General features: G+C 36.2%; 1 protein-coding gene across 1 annotated transcript in view; it reads left to right on the forward strand.

The window, feature by feature from the left end:
- The window catches only part of grin3bb (glutamate receptor, ionotropic, N-methyl-D-aspartate 3Bb), a 63,256-nt gene that overhangs the window by 23,626 nt on the left and 19,204 nt on the right, over window positions 1–20,426 (forward strand). The window contains exon 2 of the mRNA XM_043251535.1: window positions 16,441–17,069. Within this exon, the coding sequence (XP_043107470.1) occupies window positions 16,441–17,069 (629 nt within the window). The remainder of the gene's footprint in view (window positions 1–16,440; window positions 17,070–20,426) is intronic.

The raw sequence follows: 20,426 nt of genomic DNA on the forward strand, positions 1-20,426 counted from the left end.
TTAATCTTTACATTTATTTTTTTTAATTAGTACTTTAAGAGCAGACTTAAAAAAAAATGTTTTTTCTTTGCTACCTTGGGCAGTGTTGATCTCGTTACTTAAAGTTGTCTATTTTTGTCACACGTGGACTCCTCTTTGTTGTTGTTTTCCTGCGCCATGTGTTCAGTGCGACCCACTTTTAGTTAATTGTCTCACCGTCTTCAGCTGTGTCTCATTTAAGTATTTACGTTGTGTATTTAAGTCCTGTTGTTTGCGTTCAGTTTTTCCGACTTCCTCTTTAACGCGTGTGGTTGTTGTCCGTCTGTCCGCCCGTTGAAAACCATATTATTATTTTTGTCAGTTTGTAGAAAATTAAAAAAGTTTGTTACTCGTCGAGTGCTTCCACACCGTGACAGACGTTTTGTTTTAAAAATATATATTAAATATTAAGATCTATTATTTGTTTTCATAGCCCCAAAGAATTACAGAATTGATTTCCTCATGATATGCGCTTTATCATTTTACCTCTAAAAACACTGTTTTTTTAAAAGCGAAATAGGGTTGATGAAGCCTCCAACAAGTAGGGTTGTTCTCCTCCTCTGCATTTACCAAATAGACGTGTAATTTAGCCTGAACTAGAGCAGGTATTGTCTGTCCTATTTGTCACTTTATGTTTTCCCTCGACTTCTACTTGGGTGCAGTACATCACCACAGGTTATTTTTTGAATGTCATTTAATCTCATAAATTATTAATTGGCCATTTTTCACAGCACGACAGCAAATTCTGTGACAAATCGCCGGCCTTATGTGACAAAACTTTTAAGCCTTGGTTCATACATTGAAGAGCATTTCTCTCTTTTCCAGAAAACGGACTCTGTCAGGTGCACGCGCCTTTTAATTAAAATCGTATCAATCAAATATTTTCACTGGTGTATGAGCGAAACCAATATTTTTCACCGTTCTTTTATGTTTCGTGAGTCTCCTTTTACACGGTCTAGTTTTAGGATTATAACATGCAAATAATATCTGTTTTGAGTGGCTATCATCAACATGCAGGAATATTTAAGTGTTATGCAACTGTGTTTATATAAAAATGTTAATGCGCTCTTGATTCTGACCTCAGTTTACATCCGAAGTTTGAGGTTCCCTGTGAGACGTGAAAATCTAGTTAAAAGTTTGCTCCGTTCGTGACCGCAATATCACCTGAGCCTCGCGGATTTCGATGAGGCCTGTTGATGCGTCGGCTTTCGGTAGCTTTTGATCATTATGAATAGTTTGAAGTGCAGTTAGGCCCCATTGGTGGAGTCTGGCACGGATTATTTAATCCATAAAAAAGGTGTCATTTTCATTTTCATTATCATTACGGTGGCTCTGTGGGCCTGTGACGAATGTTCTCTGAATGATGGTCTCTCAGAGCCGTGGAACAGACACACTAATCTCAGCGTGTTTTGATTCTGCAGCTGCGGCAGTCAGAGGGCAGATAGCATTCAACACTGATCCGCTTTTCCAAACTGGAAAGGCAGCCGCTAATGAACTTGCCATTGTTTGTTCCAACAGGGTCTAGAAATGGCAGACTGCACCAACAGGTTTAGTTTCGAGCTTTGGACGGTCACAGTTTTGCTTCAGAACCCAGGTTTTACATCAAGTGGCAGCACACCGTAATTGTTTTTCAGAACAAAAAAGGACATTTCAGGATTGGGTGAATCATATGATATATTGATTCTCTTGATCTGTTAAGCGTAGTTATCTGCAACACGTAATTCGTGTAACACGTTTTCATGCTTGTGGTTGCCAGATTTAAAGCGTTTGAATCTCTTAATCAGAGTGGGTTGCCAGGTGTCTTCCCCTACATGGCAACCACACTCTCTACATTAAAGAGAGAGAAAGCTGTCGAGCTGAAAACCCAGGCAAACATGTTATTTAAAGTTGAGTAAGTTGATCTATATATTATACTTAGACGTAAGTGTAATATTCATTTCTTGTGTTTTCTTTCAGCAAGCATGCTCTGTTGATTTGTGCTTGTATGAAAGTGCAGTAATGTAAATAACAATAACTGCGATTTATATTTTTGGCCAATATATCTGTGGCAAGAAAAAGTATGCGTACCATTTGGAATTAGTTGGTTTTCTGTATTAGTTAGTCATTATATGGCATCTGATTTTTATAGACAAATATAAAAACATGCATACAGAATACTTTTTGAACATTTTCACATGCATTGCATTTACATTTATCATATACATTACATCATGTGTAAATATATTTAATATGCAACATAACATTTAAAAATATACGTGTGTGTGTGTATGTATACATAATAAATATGCACAGCATACACGCATGAACATAACACAAAAAAATGATAATCCTAATTAACACATCCCATTAAATGTTCACAGTGCAGTGGAAAAAGAACTCTGTTGTCATTACCTGGACGACCCAAAGCTGTTTTTTGTTTCTTGTTATTTTTATTTATTTCTTTCTTTTAGTTTAATGAGCTTGTTTACTGGTCCCCTGTCCCTGATCACCGTTCTTCAGCAAAGTCCTCTGGCCCTGCACACTGTGTGCTTTTCCAGCATATTCTGCATCTTTGCTCCGTTTACGACAGTGAACACGGTTTTCAGATCTATCCTTTCACACTGATCACAACTGATGGACTCATACACAACCACTGCAAAAGCTGCAAACATGTACCAACCTGGTCTCACAAAAATATGCACCTCTTTTGTGCAACACTGTTTTCTTGTACTTACTGCACGTTTCATATAGGTATGTATTGCTGTGGTTCAGAGTATCAGAGTGGTTCAGATATCCACGGACTGTTGCTAAAAGTTAATGCTCTGTCGTGTTGGAAATATGCCCTACACCAAATCCAACCCCAAACCTACAGATAGTTTTAACAAATGTAAAACTGATATAAAAATGCATTTGTTGATGCGAACGTGCCATTTGAACTTCCTCTTACACAGGTTTGAACTGCTTTGTTGAACCAGAGCTCTTCGCCTCTCAAGTACATCTCTACTCCGTGATCTACCGAGCAAACCCACCGTCTATGAAAACCCATAGATATGAAGCTGGAGATGCGTGATGCTAACGTTCACAAGCATCCGTTTCAAATATCCCAGCATATTCATATTATTTTGAAGCACTGTGCGAAAATTGAGCTTTATTAATCAAAACTCAGTTTTACTGCCTCTAGTGTTTCCTTTGGAAACTGCAGTGATATGTATTTGTTGTTACGTGTTTTTTGTTTTGCTAAAAAGTGCACAAAGATACATTTATGCCACGAGACCAGGTAGACATTTACTTATTTTTGAGAAGGAAAACAGCTGGGGGCTCATTGTTTACAAGTCTGTGAAAGAAAAGAGGACATTTTATGACCACTAACTTCAGAAAACCAATGGGTTCAGATACTAAGAATTAAAAGTTCTAATCATGTTGAAGATTATAATTATATGTATGTCTAAAGTGCAGTGGTCTGGTTAGGCGGTGATATTTTTCACTGCTGTATTTTAGTGTAAAATATGTGTAATATGGTACAGTGGGTGAAATCTGACAGAATGAAAACAGAACAACCTGCACACCCTCACCATTCGGCAACAGACCAACTGTTTTCTCTCTCTACGCCTTCGTCTGGGTCTCTGCTGGTCTCTCGGTCTCTCGGCGCTCGGCGTTTTTCTATGCGTTTCCTGACTGTGATTTGAGTTGCCTGTGCCAGTAATCCACATCCTCTGGGATTTAGGTTCCTCTCAAATCCCAGTCAGCTACACACTATGGAATGCATATCCACTTTCCCCCGAGTGACTGGTAACTGTGATTCTGTAAGAAAAAAAAGTGCTGTATAAAAACTAATGCACCGCCCAATTTTATTTTCATTTGCATTCTCTTTTCAACTGCAAGCAATCTCACTCAAGAAAGAATTGCTTGCTGCAGCCCCGTGTATCGGTCACACAGATATCTACATAAATTACATGAAAAATGCAACGTGCAGAATATAATACAATAGAAATCACTGCTAATCACGCAACAAGAAATCGGTCAGAAACGAACCTTTTCACGCTTTGTCAATTTTACTCTGCAAAGGTGCAGGCTAGCGTAAAGAAAGGAAAAATATGAACGGACTTTTTTGGAGGGAGAAGCATGTATACATAACATTTGAGAGCCTGGACCGCAAAACCCAAGTCGCTGGGGTATGTTTATAGCACTAGCCAAAAATACATCGCATGGGTCAAAATGATAGATTTTTCTTTTAATGCAGAAAATCATGAGAACATTAAGTAAAGATCATGTTGCATGAAGATATGTTGTAAATTTCCGACTGTAAATACATCAAAACATATTTATGGATTAGTAATATGCATTGCTAGAACTTAATTTGCACAACTTTAAAGGTATTTTCTCAATATTTGGATTTTTTTGCACCTTCAGATTATAGACTTTCAAATAGTTGTATCTCAGCCAAATACAGCCCTATCCTAACAAACCACACATCAGTGGAAACCGTATTTATTTTGGCTTTTATGCGTTGTATAAATCTCAGTTTAGAAAATCGACCATTATGACTGGTTTTGTGGTCCAGGGTCACATAATGCTTATGCTTCTGTAATCACGAAAAAAATGGTTATGCAGTGACAGAGTTGTGCACTTTTGCTAAAAAAAAAACCAAACAAAAAGCTCCTGTTATGATCAATTATTGTAACTCCCAGATTTGAATTTGTTTGGCTGTCAAGCACATTGTTCACTTTAACCCCAATCACTGCTTTACTTTTATACATTAACAGCGTGTCAACCAGAAAAAGCATAATAGTACATGGATTAATCATTGCTGTCTGATATTTTCCTGTGCATTTGACCTCATATAATGAGTAAAACTAAATGATATAACAGGAAGTGATGCGACGCAGTCACCCATAAAACACCGTTAACAACTCCACTCATGGAAATTACATCAGTGGCTCATCACCAGAAGTTCATCCTTCCTGAAAAGCAATATACCGTTTCATTAGCTAAACCGCTTTTGATTACGCACACGGTAAAAATCGTCTGTGTTTCTGCCGTTTCGTAAGCGCCACCTGTTGTCAGAAAGCGAATTTACGTTCTCGTTCAGCCTGTCTGCTGTTTTTGATCGGTACTGCTGTGTTTTATGTATTTCAACATCACAAAGATAACTTAATTATTCGGTTTTTGATGTTTTGTTGGGATCGTGACCAAAATGCAGCGCTTCTGCAGCTGTTTCATGCAAGTCAGGGACGGACCGTGAAACCGCCAGGATCATAAAAAACAGGATACAGATTTTATTGTCAGGCCTCTCAGCGCTAGGCTCCAGTCTAATTAAACACACCTAGCTAATCAAAGCCTTCAGATTACAGCTGACTGAACGGAACATGGGGATCGTCCATTTAGGATTCTGCAAGCGATGTAGTTAATGACCTCTAATAAAGTCCAGCACGTCTTTCCAGCAAATGCCGCTGCAGGTTAGACATAATTTGCCCACACACATTTCATTATATTTCTGTATTTTGTTCTGTAGCACAGGCAGCTGTATTTTTGCCTCCTGCAATTAATGTTAGTCTGTCACGGCCCGCAGAAGGCAGCTGCTGAACAGTTATTTAAAGGGGAAGCCTGATCTGCTGATCGTGACAGCTGTGCTTCATTACGTGAGCGTTAAAAAACACACTGTCCTAATGCTTTTATTACGGGCTAGAAGAAAAAAAGGTTAAGAATAATATGCCAAGGTCAGTAATATTCCTTAAATATCACATAATGTCAAGGTTAGTTTCATTTGTAAAAAGTCATGAAAAAGTATACGTCTGACAATAATTGAAAAAGTTATTTTTTTTTCTGTACAAAAAAAGAAAATATTGTGTTGTTATTATTCATTTAATTTAAATGTGATGTTTATGTTTTCCCAAATGTCCTTATATAATTAATAAAATACATTTATAATAGCAATATTTATCAAATAATGTAATAAATAGTATTTATCATATTGGTTATTATTGTTATTATTATACATTAATTTAAAAGTGATGTTTGTGACGTTTACGCTCATATGCCCTTTAATAATATCAATTTTAATGCTAATAGTTATTATAATAATATAACGATAATATCAATATTATTAATAAATTTGATTCTTATTTTTTGATATTATTACTACTAATACAAGTATTCAGATGCTAATAATAATTTTACATTAATTTGAAAGTGTTTAATTTTTTTCTATATGCTATATATGCAAATAGGAATTATGATAATATTGCATTATAAAAATATTAATAATGGTTTTATTTGTATTGTTGGTTATTATTGTTAATAATGTTGTATGATTATAATCATATGTTTATTATTGTTAAAAATAGTATTATTAATTACAAATGGTGTTAATTACAAAAAGCAGCCAGATCCCTTTCTTCACTGTGGATATTTATATTTGTCATAAATGGTTTTTCATACTACTCTTTCACACTTCAGGTTTCTGATACAGTTCTGACTGAAATCATCAGTATTGCAATAAACATGATCTGACTAAGAGCAAACGGTTTAAGTGTAATGAAATAGTCGTTTAGCCCCAATAAGTGTAAGCAGCGCAGAGCTGAGCTAATGATCTTATTAAGTCTGAACTTATGTTACCCAAAGCAAAGCGTGCCCTCCTCTCCAGCCTTAAGAGCTCATCCTTTATGGGTCTAGTTAGATTCTCAGACGGAAAGTCGAATTGTGTCCCTGACTTAAAAGATTTTACGCTCATGAGAGAGGCAAATATATTCATCAGTTCAGTATTTAACTTGCCCTTCCTAGATCGTCACGCTTTGTTTTCTTCGTGTCTGGTTCTCATTATCGATGCAATGATAGCTTTTATTAGTATCATTACATTAATTGCATTACTGAATTGTATGTTTTCATATTATACTTTTATTTAGTGTAGTTGGTTCGGAGCCGTGATGTTGCACTAATCACATTACTGTATCTGTAATGAGCTAATGAACGGGGCTACTTTCAGTAATCCCCTTATAATTACTGCCATCATATATATATATAGGCCATCATTTTGTTTTCATCAAATCGCTGTGCTCCCATTTGGTTGATGACAGAACAAAGATGACAGAATGTATTTAAAGTCTTTAGCTGAAATGATGCTACGCTGTGCATAACAAGTAATGCGCCAAAGTTAAGGCTACGAAAATGTTCACCCAAAACAGTTTGGAGGGCCAAAATCATTTACCAAATGGGGATTTTTTTAATTAGATTGATGTCAAAGATGAGCAGAGAGAAGCCTTTTCTTAAACTGTGCTGTTCATTATATTTTATAGAAGAAATCTTTATATTTCAGAGACAACACTGTCTCATTAAAAAGTTACTCTTAAAAAGTACCTTCTGTGCAATTCAAATGCTTATGTAATAATAATATTAAATATAATCATATTATAAATATTACTAATTATACTATATACTATCATTTTCATTCTTAATTATTACTATACTGTTTATTATTTTATTTGATTATTTTTTGACCACACTTTATTTTAATGTCTCTTCCCTTAGTAAAATTCTGACATTAATATGCATTTTTATATATATATATATATATATATATATATATATATATATATATATAATCTTCTTATTTGTTCATTTAAATAATTAATTGATATCTCTTCATTAAATAATTGTATAGTTTAAAAAAACGCTACAAAAAACTACAGTCAATGTTTAAATGCTTGTTAAATGCAAATAATTAGAAGTTAAAACATATTTATATCTGTAAAAAGTTTATCTAAATGTTGCCTTTTGTGCCGTTTAATTGAGTGTAGTATCTTAAACATTTTACACTTTAAAGTTTTTACATTTTTATATTTAAGTAACAATTTAGAAATCAAAACATATTTACAACAGTAAAAACGGGTCTTAAAATGTTTATACAGTATGCAACTCATATTTGAGTGTTAATTATTAAATAAATGTAATTATTAATTGGTAAAAACATCTTTGTTTTTACCTGTTAACCAGTTGGCTAACATTAATCAAAGTTCCCAGTTCTACCAGTACGGTTGAGGAAAACCTGCACCCAGTCATTAATAGTCATCTATTTCACAGGCAATTGTGTCCAATCTGATGACGTTAAGTTCTTGTTTATGGCCATGTTTAATCAGACGTTGTATGTATCTTTAACGTGGCCTTTTACTCGTGATGTGGTTGTAGTAGAATCTCTGAATACGAAACCCAGGAGTATGCAGAGCATCATCATGAAGAAATGTCCTGTTTAGTCACGATGGGGGAAGTCTTCTTCATTATGCTCTTCGTATTTTAAAGTTTTCCAGTAGGACATCTGTGCCAGTGGCAGGTGGTTGGTCACAAACAATCTGTCAGGTACCAAATAACGCAGAGATGCTGAGGGAGTTGTGGGATAGATCCACGGTGTTTGAATCTCATCCTCTCCTCAGTCACTGGTGAGTTTAGGTGAGCTCAGGTGGTGGCTTAACTTTTTTATTTGCTGCTTTTGCTTCTTTTTACTTAACATACATAGTCGAGAATGACAGGTAATTATTGGGAGGGAGAAAGGGCGAATAAGGAAACCGTGGCAGAAGCGTAGTGTGTGTGGGCCAGTAGTGCTGGGTTTTATGACGTCACCAAGGAGGCTGTCGTGAATATTAATCAGCTGATGATTGACATAGCATTGACTGGGAATTTATTAGGGCTATAGGCAGAAAAAAGGCACATTTACCTGTTTTGAAATAATATCAGGAGCTGAAATCATTATAGCCTGGATAAGAAATGCGTTTTTAATGCGAAGCTGAAGAGATAGCTATTTTAATATCAGCCGACTAACATTGGCAGAGTGGGCTGAAAGTGCTGGCACCCTTGGGCGGTGACGGGGCTTCCGGGGGCCACATCTAAATTTTAACAGCTTGGCTCATGAATATTAATTTTATGATGTAACACTGACCTAATAATCCTACCTGATTTGCTGAAAGGCAGATAAGTGGGATTACTTCTTTAACATTACTTCAGTCATTTGATGATAGCAAAAATATAAATAAATATTATAAAAAATATATATAAATAAAAAAAAATATATATATATATATATATATATATATATATATATATATATATATATATATATATATATATATATATATATATATAAATGATTCATTGTAATTATTCATATAGCTTATTTTTTTAAAAATATACATTTAAAACACAAATATTTGTATAGTATATTTGTGTTTTAATAATTAGAAAAATATTTTTAATTATATTTTCTATCTTGATAGCAATAATATATATATTATTTTAAATCGAATGACAGCACTAATATATATATATATATATATATATATATATATATATATATATATATATATATATATATATATATATATATATATATATATATATATATATATTAGTGCTGTCATTCGATTTATCACACATTCCAATATCAGGACCTATAAATAACATTTCATATGTACACACATTGTTACACATTTATTTCTGCTGTGTAAAAGCCTTAACATGTAAGCTCTGGCTGAAAATGTTACGGCCGCCTCCTCTCTTTTCTTAAGTTGCCAGGTATACACTCTAAGCATAATACACATAAGTAAAAGGATCTCTTTTCATTGCCATTTGTCTATGTACACTTTGGGCGACCACGGTATGTTATAAAAGTAACCCAAAAAAACGCAAGCCATGCACAGCTCTGAAATGTTTCCTGTGAATGAGTTTTTAAAATAGCCAATAGCGGTAAAAAAAAAAAAAAAAAGGTGACCCTGGCAACACTGGTTTGCTGTACCCTTGTCACACAGATAACCTTCCCCGCTGCATTGACAGCAAGAAACTGGGGTCAAACCGTATCAATCAATTCATTTGTGTAAAAAAAATTGCGCATGATTTTTTTTTTTGGGATTAATTGCATACGTTAACGCAGCCCTAATATGTATATTGTAAAGTCCTAATATATATAAGATATATAAGCCCTAATATATAACATTGTAAAGTGTATGGTGAGGAAGGTTAAAGGTATAGGAATAAATTTTGTATTTTTCTGTTTAATAAAATCCTCTGAAGTTTTAGTCTTCAGAGATGTTTGATATGAAGATGTGTACAGTCTGAGTAAGCTTTCTCTGTAGAAAATATACAAAGACAGAGTTCAGACACACAGAAGACAGAAAGCAATATTTTTCCCTTCTGAAACATCAGAAAACACCAGGTCCATCTTTCTTGCACTTTGATGTGGAAGCTTGCGGCATAAAATAAAAGTCAGATTCATTTTATCTTTTACATTCGTGCGTCTTTTTTTACGGCGCGCGAAGTTGAGATGTCAGTCATGGCCGTTTAGTAATTTTTTGCTCAAAATGAAGGTAATGACTTGCACAAACAGGTCCGCGAGCATCTCAGTCGATAGAGGACAGAAAGAGAAGCTCACGCCTTGATCAATACTTCATTCCTGACTCCAGTAACACTGTCTCACGGAATGCACTCAGCTGAGCCTGAACTGAGCAGAGATCAGAGGAATTCAATCAGTGCCGGTCAGGCCCGCGGGACGCCCAGCTCCAGAGTCATCGGCGTAATCATTAGAAGTCTCTGGAGATCAGCTGCCCTCTGCCTCCTGTCACCCTGAATCCTCGCTGCGCACTTTAACTATCATGACCTCCGAATGAAATCCACAGGACGAAATGCTCTACTATCCGTTAAGCGTGGGAGGGGCTTCACTTGTGAACTTTGGAGGGCAAAATTGGGGCTGGGGGTGGATGTGCTTCATACTTCACAACAATACAAACTATAAACAATTGAGCTGTTTTTGTTCAAGGGTGCAATGTGTAATATTGAGGCTAGGGATTGAAATTAAAGATATTGGTATTGTTCCTTAGACTCAACACTTACGCAGGTTGCCAGATTGAGGACGTGCAACAGGAACGACTGTAATTGACTATAAAAGCTGACTAGCAACGCATTGCAAGTTGATTTAACCATGTAAAAAATTTTCCAGTTAACAAAACCTTTTGAGTCTCAAATATACCAAAAAATGCTATTTTCTTTAACGTACATAAAAACCCTCGTCAGACCAACAAAATGATCCCAAATGTTGTCCCAACTACTCAAACATAGTTGTCTGAACAAATAATTTCATGTTGCTGAAATGTTAAGGCTTTGTGAGATCCCAGCACGCATTGCAGTATAAATAAATTACACCGTTACTATTATAGGATTATTGTTTTGCTGTTCGCTGACTTCATTTGAACTTTTTTGGTTAGTTTTTAACAATAACTTATTTATTAGAATTAAATGAACAATATCGATCGTTGCATTCTCCAGAAAGATGCCGTATTAATTACGCTTTGCTTTAAGATTTAACATTCGTAGACGGCCTAAAGCGAAAGAATTCTAAAAATGGTTTAGAGATTATGATTTGTTTAAAAAACAGTGCATGCTATATATTAGTGAATAAGTCAGTATGTATACAATTATTATATGAAGCTTAAAAGAACTCCTGCAGAACCGGGCCTGGTCTGAACCAAAGGGTATCTGGTATTAGTCTAGGTGCTGGGTCTAGATTTTCTGTTTGCTGGTTGGGGGTAAGACATTGGCCTACAACTAGTATTGTTTGATTTTGGCTTCATCTGCAAGACCAGATGGTTTGCGTAAAGTTGTCACTAACTGTCAGGGTCGCTGAAGAAGCTTCTGTGTTTTCTACAGTAATTAAAGGTAACATTGAAGCTCCTTGATGAGCAGTTGGACTTGAACTGTTTTGTAGTTTTATTTATTTCTAGCCAAATAATGTATTTGCTTGACATAGCCAATTAGCTGAAGACTAAAAATGTTTGATCAAAGCGTATTTGCTGATTAAACTCTTCTTCCTCGGTTGCGTTCTTTTAATCACGATGAGGCATGGAGAAGGATGGAGGCTGAGTTGGCAGAGAGAAATTCATTTACATTCACATTTATGTTCCTGGCAAAAGTTAGTCTTGGAGAGGTTTGACTTAATGGCAAAGGGCTAAATCATTAGATGATATTAAACGTCTGCGTACAGCCATTTTAAATCTTTGTCAATTTTTTTGCCACAATCTCTCAAACCACCGAAGCTTTTAATTGTTTAGAATCTAATAAAATTCAGTATAACTTATTCTTTTCTTACATGGACAGATAAATATAAATATACCAATATTTTGACAAAAACGGTTACTTGCATTTAGCGTGCTTTCTATATAAAACACTTTTATAAATGTAATTGGATGCTGACGTCTCATCTCTACTGATGATAAGCATTTCCTCGTCTGTGAAGGAAAATCTCCTCAATACATCATACTCATCGTAATCGATATACAAAAAACATCTTGTCCATTCCTTGTGGCTGCCTTCAACATGCCATGAATGAGCTTTATGGAGGTTTAAATCAATTTATGCTTTCACTTCCTAGGGAAATGATACAGGAATGTTCCTCTTATGCAGAGTCGGCATTAGCCGTAAAGCTTCATAAATGTTGATTAGCTGCCGTTATGATGCCAGCACTTTGCATTATGATGGCAGCCTGCAGTATTAAAATATTCCTGTTTCTCTGTCTATTACCATGCTAATCTCACTTTACAAAAACGTAGAGATTTTTGCTTACATATTCAGAAGTCACGATACAGATACACAGTCCGTCGGTTGTTTTTTTACCACTGCCTTTGAGCCGAACTGCATGTAAAATAGTTGTGTAATTTGGCTCCTTGAGTGTCTTTCCGGACATTAGTGATTTCAAACATTTATACTGCGGAGCCTGAGGGAACTGCTGTGGCCCGGGCTGGATATATATCACTTTTTATGTGAGAAAGGACAGAGCGAATGAGCAGAAAGCAGAATGAGTTTTGATAGCCTCCGATGCGTTTTTAGCGTATAATATATCAATGATCATTATTGAGAACTGCACTATATTCAACACCGAAAACAAATACATCTACCCGAGCTGCTATAAATTGAAAGTAAACATTCTGTCATCTCTCATGTTTATATTTATCCATCAAAACAAATGCTAATGCTTTGAATACAGTCGGTTTCTCCAGAAGTGTATTGTTTTTTTTTTTTTATATTACAGCAGCATTCAGGTGGACACAACAATATAACAAGAGACGTCTTCAGAATAATGCAGGTGTCTGATCCGGGAGAAATTGAAATTTATGGTTGCCGTTGTTGTACGCATTTCGGATTCCGCTCTCCTTTAAGATGATCAAATCTCCTCCAATAAACACTGTACCAAAAGGCATCTGCTAAACGGCCATCTCTAAAGCTTCTTCCAGGTTTAATCGGTAAATAGCGCATATAAAATGGTACAAATATACAGTAAAATGCACTATCATTTCATTATCATATAATTTCATATACCATTCTGTGAATATAAAGAAATCATTCAAATCAATGTCGTGCATCAACTAACTAAATGGACGGTGTAAACAGACTCTAGCGTCTCAGTAGAAACTAACAAAACAGACGTTTTTGACACTCATACACCAACATGGTCTTTCTGCTAGAAGCTGTTGGTAATGCTAGTTTCTGATTCCTATAGGGACATCAAATCTGCATTAAAAACACAGTCCTGCTGAAGATCAGTGCTTCGATCATTTCCAGCAGTAGTGAATCTTTCATTGAGGAAAGCTGCCTCCCGCTCCATACATGCTGTAAGACCAGCATTACATGCTTTATTCATATAGTACATGGCAGAATGTTCCAGAAACATGCTTGTCAGAAGTGCATGACATGACAGCATTGAAATGTATCGTGATAGAATAAGACAGCTCGCTGTTCAGTTCCTCCCAAGAGAGCATCCTGAATCCTGAACTCTTTGAAACAATAATATGTTATCATATTATTTATAATATATACAGTGTCCTCCAAAGGTGTGGAAATGCTCCAGGCAAACTAGGGTTTTGAGCAATACTTGCACAAATCTTTATCCTATTTTGTGATGAATTTGTGGAAAAAATAATGCATTCAGAATACAGAAAACCTTGCTGAAGAAAAAACATCCTAAAATTGCTAAGACCAGCAGTCCATTTTAGGATTGTTTAAGCATTTTTATTGTTTCCGTCGGGGGGTAACTAGAGCTCCGTCTAAAACTAGATTGTTTTAACTTGTCTGTTGTATGCTAGTGTTGCTGACCATATTGTTGATAGCCATTGACTTCCATATAGTAAAGAAAAATATTTAAAAAATATCTCCTTTTGTGTTCAGAGAAATAAGGACATTCGCTCCGATGAGAAAATTATTATTTAATTCACTATCAGTTTGTAATTGCGATCCATTATGGCTTTTTCTTCCATGGCAAAGAAAAGAATATACTTTGAAGAATGTTTTAGCCCAATGAAAGTCAACAAAACGACACTGAACCTGACGGCTGAATTTACTTTGAGGAAACTGACTTGCACAGTTAAATAATGTGCACTAAGAACTAAGAGTGAATTTATCTTCCTATCTTTATGTTCAGTGCGCCAAAGTTGATTTAAGTTCAATTGAAATAATAGTAAAGTATCAGATGCTGCCTAAATTGTTCAAGTAATTTTTTTATAATACAACATAACCAGAATGGATAGTATTATGAAGCATACACTGCAACAATACAGACAAAACACTTCCCACCTATTGGGAAGACTCTCACAGAAACAGCTGCTGGACCCCCTTTGATTTACATATTGTGGAAAAAATGCTTTATAAGTCTCTTCTGCATGTATATGCATACTGCACCGGATGTGGTAATATGCGTATGTGTGTTTCTGATTATGATAATGCTGATGAGTCCCAAGTGACTAAACGCAACAGCTGCAGTGACTTGGAGACGGGGAGTGAGTTGATTTGGGTCCCATCACTTCAGCTGCATGTGCAGAGACTGCATTAGACGCTGGAGCCGTTTATCCCTCATCACCCAGAGACAGGTGCTTTGGTTTCTATGCTTCAATCATAAAGCAATTGTACATGTATTTTATATGCACAAAATCGGTACATGTGAGGGTTGTGGGTTGTTTCATTGAATCAGTGTACTATGATTATATAATAACTCGTGTCTAATTGGCATAATAAAACACTTTGCAGTAGCTTTGATGAGTGTGAGATCATTTGAAGGGTTATTTTGTAAATTCGCTAGATTAAGGGGCCACCGTAGATTTCCCAACGGGACGTTTTACCCCAACTCTTTTCCCAAAGTGCTCTGTTGCTCAATACATCTTCATTTTCTGTGCATGTCTTCACGCATTTCTCACAGTATTCCCAATATACCCTTCACAGAGGTCTTCTCGGCCTTGAATCTGATCTTTGGTTCAATAAACTTTGTTGAAATGCATTGCATCATCAATTGAAAACAGACCCTTGAATTTCTCCAGTTGGATTGAGACACTTGGAAGGTTTTTTTGTGACTCACTAACTCAGAATAGCAGCCTGCATTAATGTGTCAGACAGGTCAAGGAATAAACGCTGGCCTTTTGAATCAGACTGTCGATTCCGAGATGAGTCAATCCTGAGGTACACATCCCGAGAGTGTGCAATGATCTGTGTTTAACGGTACATAAGTAGTCGCTGAAGAGCTATGGGCCGTTTTTTTCAGCATGGCATTAAAACTGCTGGTGTAGCACTGTCTGTCAAGACCATGCTAGAGAGGAAATTTATTACGGCCTTTGGTTTTACGGTGCAAAATCAATAGCGCAACTAGCAATATTGTGGAAGGACATGCAGAACTGGGGCCAAGAATACAAGATGGCGGGAAATGTACTGTTATTTCTTGTGAGTGGCATACTGACGAGGAAGGAGGGACCTTAAAGAAGAGTGAAGCTGAAAGGATGTGGACTCTGATAAAGGAAGCAAAGCACTTATTCTGTTTTTGACCTTAAGGGGGACTTAAATTTTCAGGGTAAATTGCCATTTAATGAATAACTTTGGACTTAACCACAAGAAAATGTAATTGCTCTTTCTAAGCTCTGGTGTATCCTTACACTTTTAGATGTATTTAGCTACAAAGTCACATTTGGCAACTGTAAAGTCATAATTGTGAAATGAAAAGTCACAACTATGAGAAATCAGCATGCGGAAAGTCTTTGTTTCTCGATAATGTGAAAATAATACATTACAGTTGTGAAATCTAATGTCAGAATGAAGAGAAATTATGTTGCATTTATGAGAGAAAAACGACTAAATAATAAGAAATAACGATGATAACTCACGATCTGAGTTTGTGATCTAAGTAATAAAGATGGACTTCACATAATATTGATATGAATGTCAGAATTATGAGAAATAAAGTTTAAAAAATACAACTGTGACAACTAAAATCACAATTACGAGAAATAAAGATTAAAAAGTCACAACTGTAAAACCAAAAGTCAAAACTATGAGAAATAAGGATAAATAAAAGAGTAGCAGTTGCAGTCACGAGTTGTGAGTCGCTCTGAGACCGCAAAGTCTGATAATTGTTTCTGTATCCTCCTTTGTCTTCAGAATCGCTTCCACTTGCAGATGACCACCCGTATTCCCCCGTCAGGACTGGTGGAGCTGCTTCTAGCCGTCCTGCAGCGCAGTGGCTGGGAGGAGAGCATGGCGGTGCTTTGCCAGGGCTGGGAGGACGCCGGTCTCCTGGATCTCCTGAAAGTCCAAGGCCGATCCGGCTGGGGCCCCTCACACTGGCACCTGCGGGCCGCTCTGAACCTCTCCCACAGCACACCTCACACGGCTAATATTTCTCACTTCCTGTCTGAGCACTTTAATCAGGACCTTTCTCCACCCGCCTCGGTCCTGCTTTTTGGGGCCGACCCGGAGTGTGCCTCTTCCATCCTGCGCAGTGCGCATGACCTGGGGCTCACATTGCCCACTGTACATTGGATTATGGGACATCCCCTAAGCCCAGACGCCCTTCATTCTATTGGTCTGCCTTTAGGACTGTTGGCCTACGGAGAGGTCGACCGCAAACCGCTGGACTACTACATCAGTGATGCCCTGCAGTTGGTCAATCGAGCTGTTACTGCAGCCACGGTTGTACGGCCTGATCTAGCCCTCATCCAAAATATGGTAAACTGTTTCGACAAACCCAACAAACATGAGCTGCCCTCATCAGGACAGTACATCGCCAGGTAAATCCATATTCTTATATTGCATGAGTCAGCTCAATGCATTCTTTGATATAAAGGTGTGTTTTGTTTTGGGTACAGGTCCACAACAAACTTTTTTTTTGCCTTTTAATTTGGTAGGACTGTGTATAGAGGAAGTGCAGAGTTGGGTGAAAATACCACTCGCCAAGCACGAAATGCGAATTAAAATTGCGTTCGACAATATATGAAACGGCGTCAGTTGGCCTAACATTTTTATTCATTTTGACAATTTCTGAGAACACAGTGCGACTTACTAGAATTATATATTACATAAATATGTAATTTGAAGTGCTGAGTTTCAGTCACTTTAAACATGCATTTGAAAATGCAACATGCATCAAATGTGTTTTTAAATTTTTAATGAAAATGATATATAAATGTTTTACCAACAAAAGAGAAGCGTCCCCGCCAAAATAAGAGCTTTTTAACAAAAGCAAAGAAAAAATGGCTGGGTAAAAAATATTTATATGTCGATATTAATTAATTCTCATTTTTACCGAATGATATTGATTCTTAAATTCTATTCTGTAAAAGATTCTATTAGTCTGACCTGTTATCAGTTAATGGATAGATTGCTGAAGGGCACTTCCCATCCAAAATACTGCAATAAGCATTGTGCTTTGGTATTTTTAATATGAAACGAAGTCTCTGATTTCAAATTCCATTTTATTGCAGTACTCAAATAATAAATGCCATTTTGACGTTTTCAGCATGAGGTGTACATGAATTGATAATCTCCTCTGCATTAATACCAGTTTCAGCACAAAATATACAAGACTAAAGTAAACTAAAAGAAAGATTGCAACTTTACAATCCATATCCTGCCCAGCTCAATCATTGTTTCAGCAGAGTTGAGAGTTGAGTACCAAAAGTCATTGTTGAGCATCAGAGGTTCGTAATCATTAGTTAATGTCATTACCGTTAGATACTACAGCCTACAGTTTGCTATCTAGCTATGCCTTCTTCATGTTACATGGTTGCTATAATTTACAAAACAGCTGAGCTTGATGAAAAGCACTCTTTAAGGAAGACAGTTGAGAAAGACTGCAGCTTTGCCTTGAGTGTTTGAGAGCAAAGATGGCTCATTTCTTCAAGATTTTGATACCATATTTTATTTACTTTTTTGCTGTTCAAATTTGGCTGGATGGTTAATAACACATTTTTCTGTGGTCTGACACACATCTCAGAACGCACATTTAATACTGACTTTACACAGACTTTGAAGCATTTCTTGTTTTCCATTTCCCATGTCTCCACAAAACAATGTATTGTATTCCATAAAGTATCCAATATGTTTGCTTCAGAAGTCTTGGTACTTATCCTGGTACACACCACTTACACAAATGTTACTAGAAAATGGCATATAACAATGCATAATTGTATTAAATGGGAACAACATGACTGGGCTAGTCTACTGGCTACTGTAGCAACCAAATGGCACCATCCCAGACCGGCATATAAATGAATCTATATAGATTCTTAGGAAAAGATACATGCTTTATTCATACACTGCAGAACATATTTTGAAACGCGCTTCAAATGTAGCTGTCAAAAGCAATAGCCTCTACACCCTTCCTGAAAAAACAGCACGCTGTTCAGTGTCAGTTTTAAAAATATATATTTTATGAAATAATATGTTTCAATACATCTGGTTAGCTGCTGTATTGAAGTAAGCTTGTAGTGAGAACAGGGTGTATGCATTACACAAAGCACATTCACAAAGCAGGGGGCCTTTTTACAGCATTATGAGCCAATTAAATTAGAAGTGATTTTCCTCTTCAAAGAATCCACATCAAAGTGGAAAATATACGAAATATGAAGATAAACGAATGCAAAAAGACTTTTTAAAGCTGTGTACATCCAAAACAAAATAATTAGATAAACAGTTTTGCTGGTGCTTTTCCACCAACAGGCCAAATGGTTACAGAGTTGTGCAGTTTTGTACCAGCTTTGATACAGTTATAGTTGCTTTTACAAACTATAAAGTTTTATAGTTGTACTTTTTTTTTTTGTAACCAAATGAGTCACTAAAGCCATCTCTGTCCTAAACATGGTATACTAACTATATAATAGAGCGCTAGTATTTCAAAATAATAATGATAATAAAACATTGCAAACTCATTGGGGGAAAAATGCCCTGTGCTAATATTTTGGAAAAAATTATATTATATTGCATTGCTTCTTAACACTTTCAAAGTGAAATATCCAGTGTCATTAAAAGTGTGTTCAGTTTCATCCAAAACAGAATAATTACGCAACATTTGATTATGTTGGTATTTGTGTGTATCGCAGCAATTCAGAAATGAAATGAAATGCCTGCTGAGTGCCGCTAATGCAGTGGGTTAAGATAAAAACTCTATTTTTGCTATTTCACTATGCTACTACAAGCTCTTTTCTTTGATCATGACTTGTACTCAAGAGTGCCACATCACAAGTGCAGTACTGTACCAGGGGGGCTATTGAGCAATTTTACTGTGTCAGTAAAGCCGTAGATATGGAGTTGATTGTGTGATCAAACATTATCACATATGGTAAAAGTGTTTTGAGGTCTGCCTGCTAAAAAGGTCTTTATAATCTGCCCCTTTAATCATAATTTGTGTGAGCAGCAGGAATATAATTATTGGTGTTTCACTACCGCTGTAAACTGAAGGAAGTCATGCTTTTTGGGGGGTCATGTTTTTCCAGTGAGCCTACACTGTATTAAAAAATGTGCAGTATTGCAAAAGTACATTTAAGTGCAAAATTCAAAATACAGGTAAAAGTTTCTTCATTTTAATGCAGTACATTGTGCCCTGTTATTACATTTGTTTACAGCGTACTCTAAGCTGGCTTTACTGTGAAAATGTAGATATTTACAGAGCTTGAAACAGCTAACAGCCTGGCAACAAATTTAGGTTATTGTACGAAAATACATTTGAAATGTTTCTAAAATGTTGAAACGAAAATTGCAGTTTAAGGATCAAAACATTATTTTGTTTCTCCTCTAAGCCCCCTTTCATGAAACAAGTCGATTTGTAAAGAGCTCGATTAATCTAAAAAAGCAAGGTGTGCTCTGATTGCCCAACTATCCAGTGCATTGTGATTGGCCGAATACCTCAAGCATGTGACGGAAATGTTACACCCCTCACCATAGCGTGATGCCACACCTCGTAAACATAACACCGTGTCTGTATTTGTAATCAGACAAATAGCAAACAACAAGCACTAACTTTACCCATCACTGCGCAAAATTTGCATTTGAAGTAGCAGTTTCTTTCAATAAGAAACTAACTTACTTAAAGGTTGTGAGTCAGAAGCGCCAGACTGTCCTGTGCACAGCCAGAGACACAGAAACTACAC

The sequence above is a fragment of the Puntigrus tetrazona genome, chromosome 11, assembly GCF_018831695.1.
Source record: "Puntigrus tetrazona isolate hp1 chromosome 11, ASM1883169v1, whole genome shotgun sequence".
Classification (NCBI taxonomy): domain Eukaryota; kingdom Metazoa; phylum Chordata; class Actinopteri; order Cypriniformes; family Cyprinidae; genus Puntigrus; species Puntigrus tetrazona.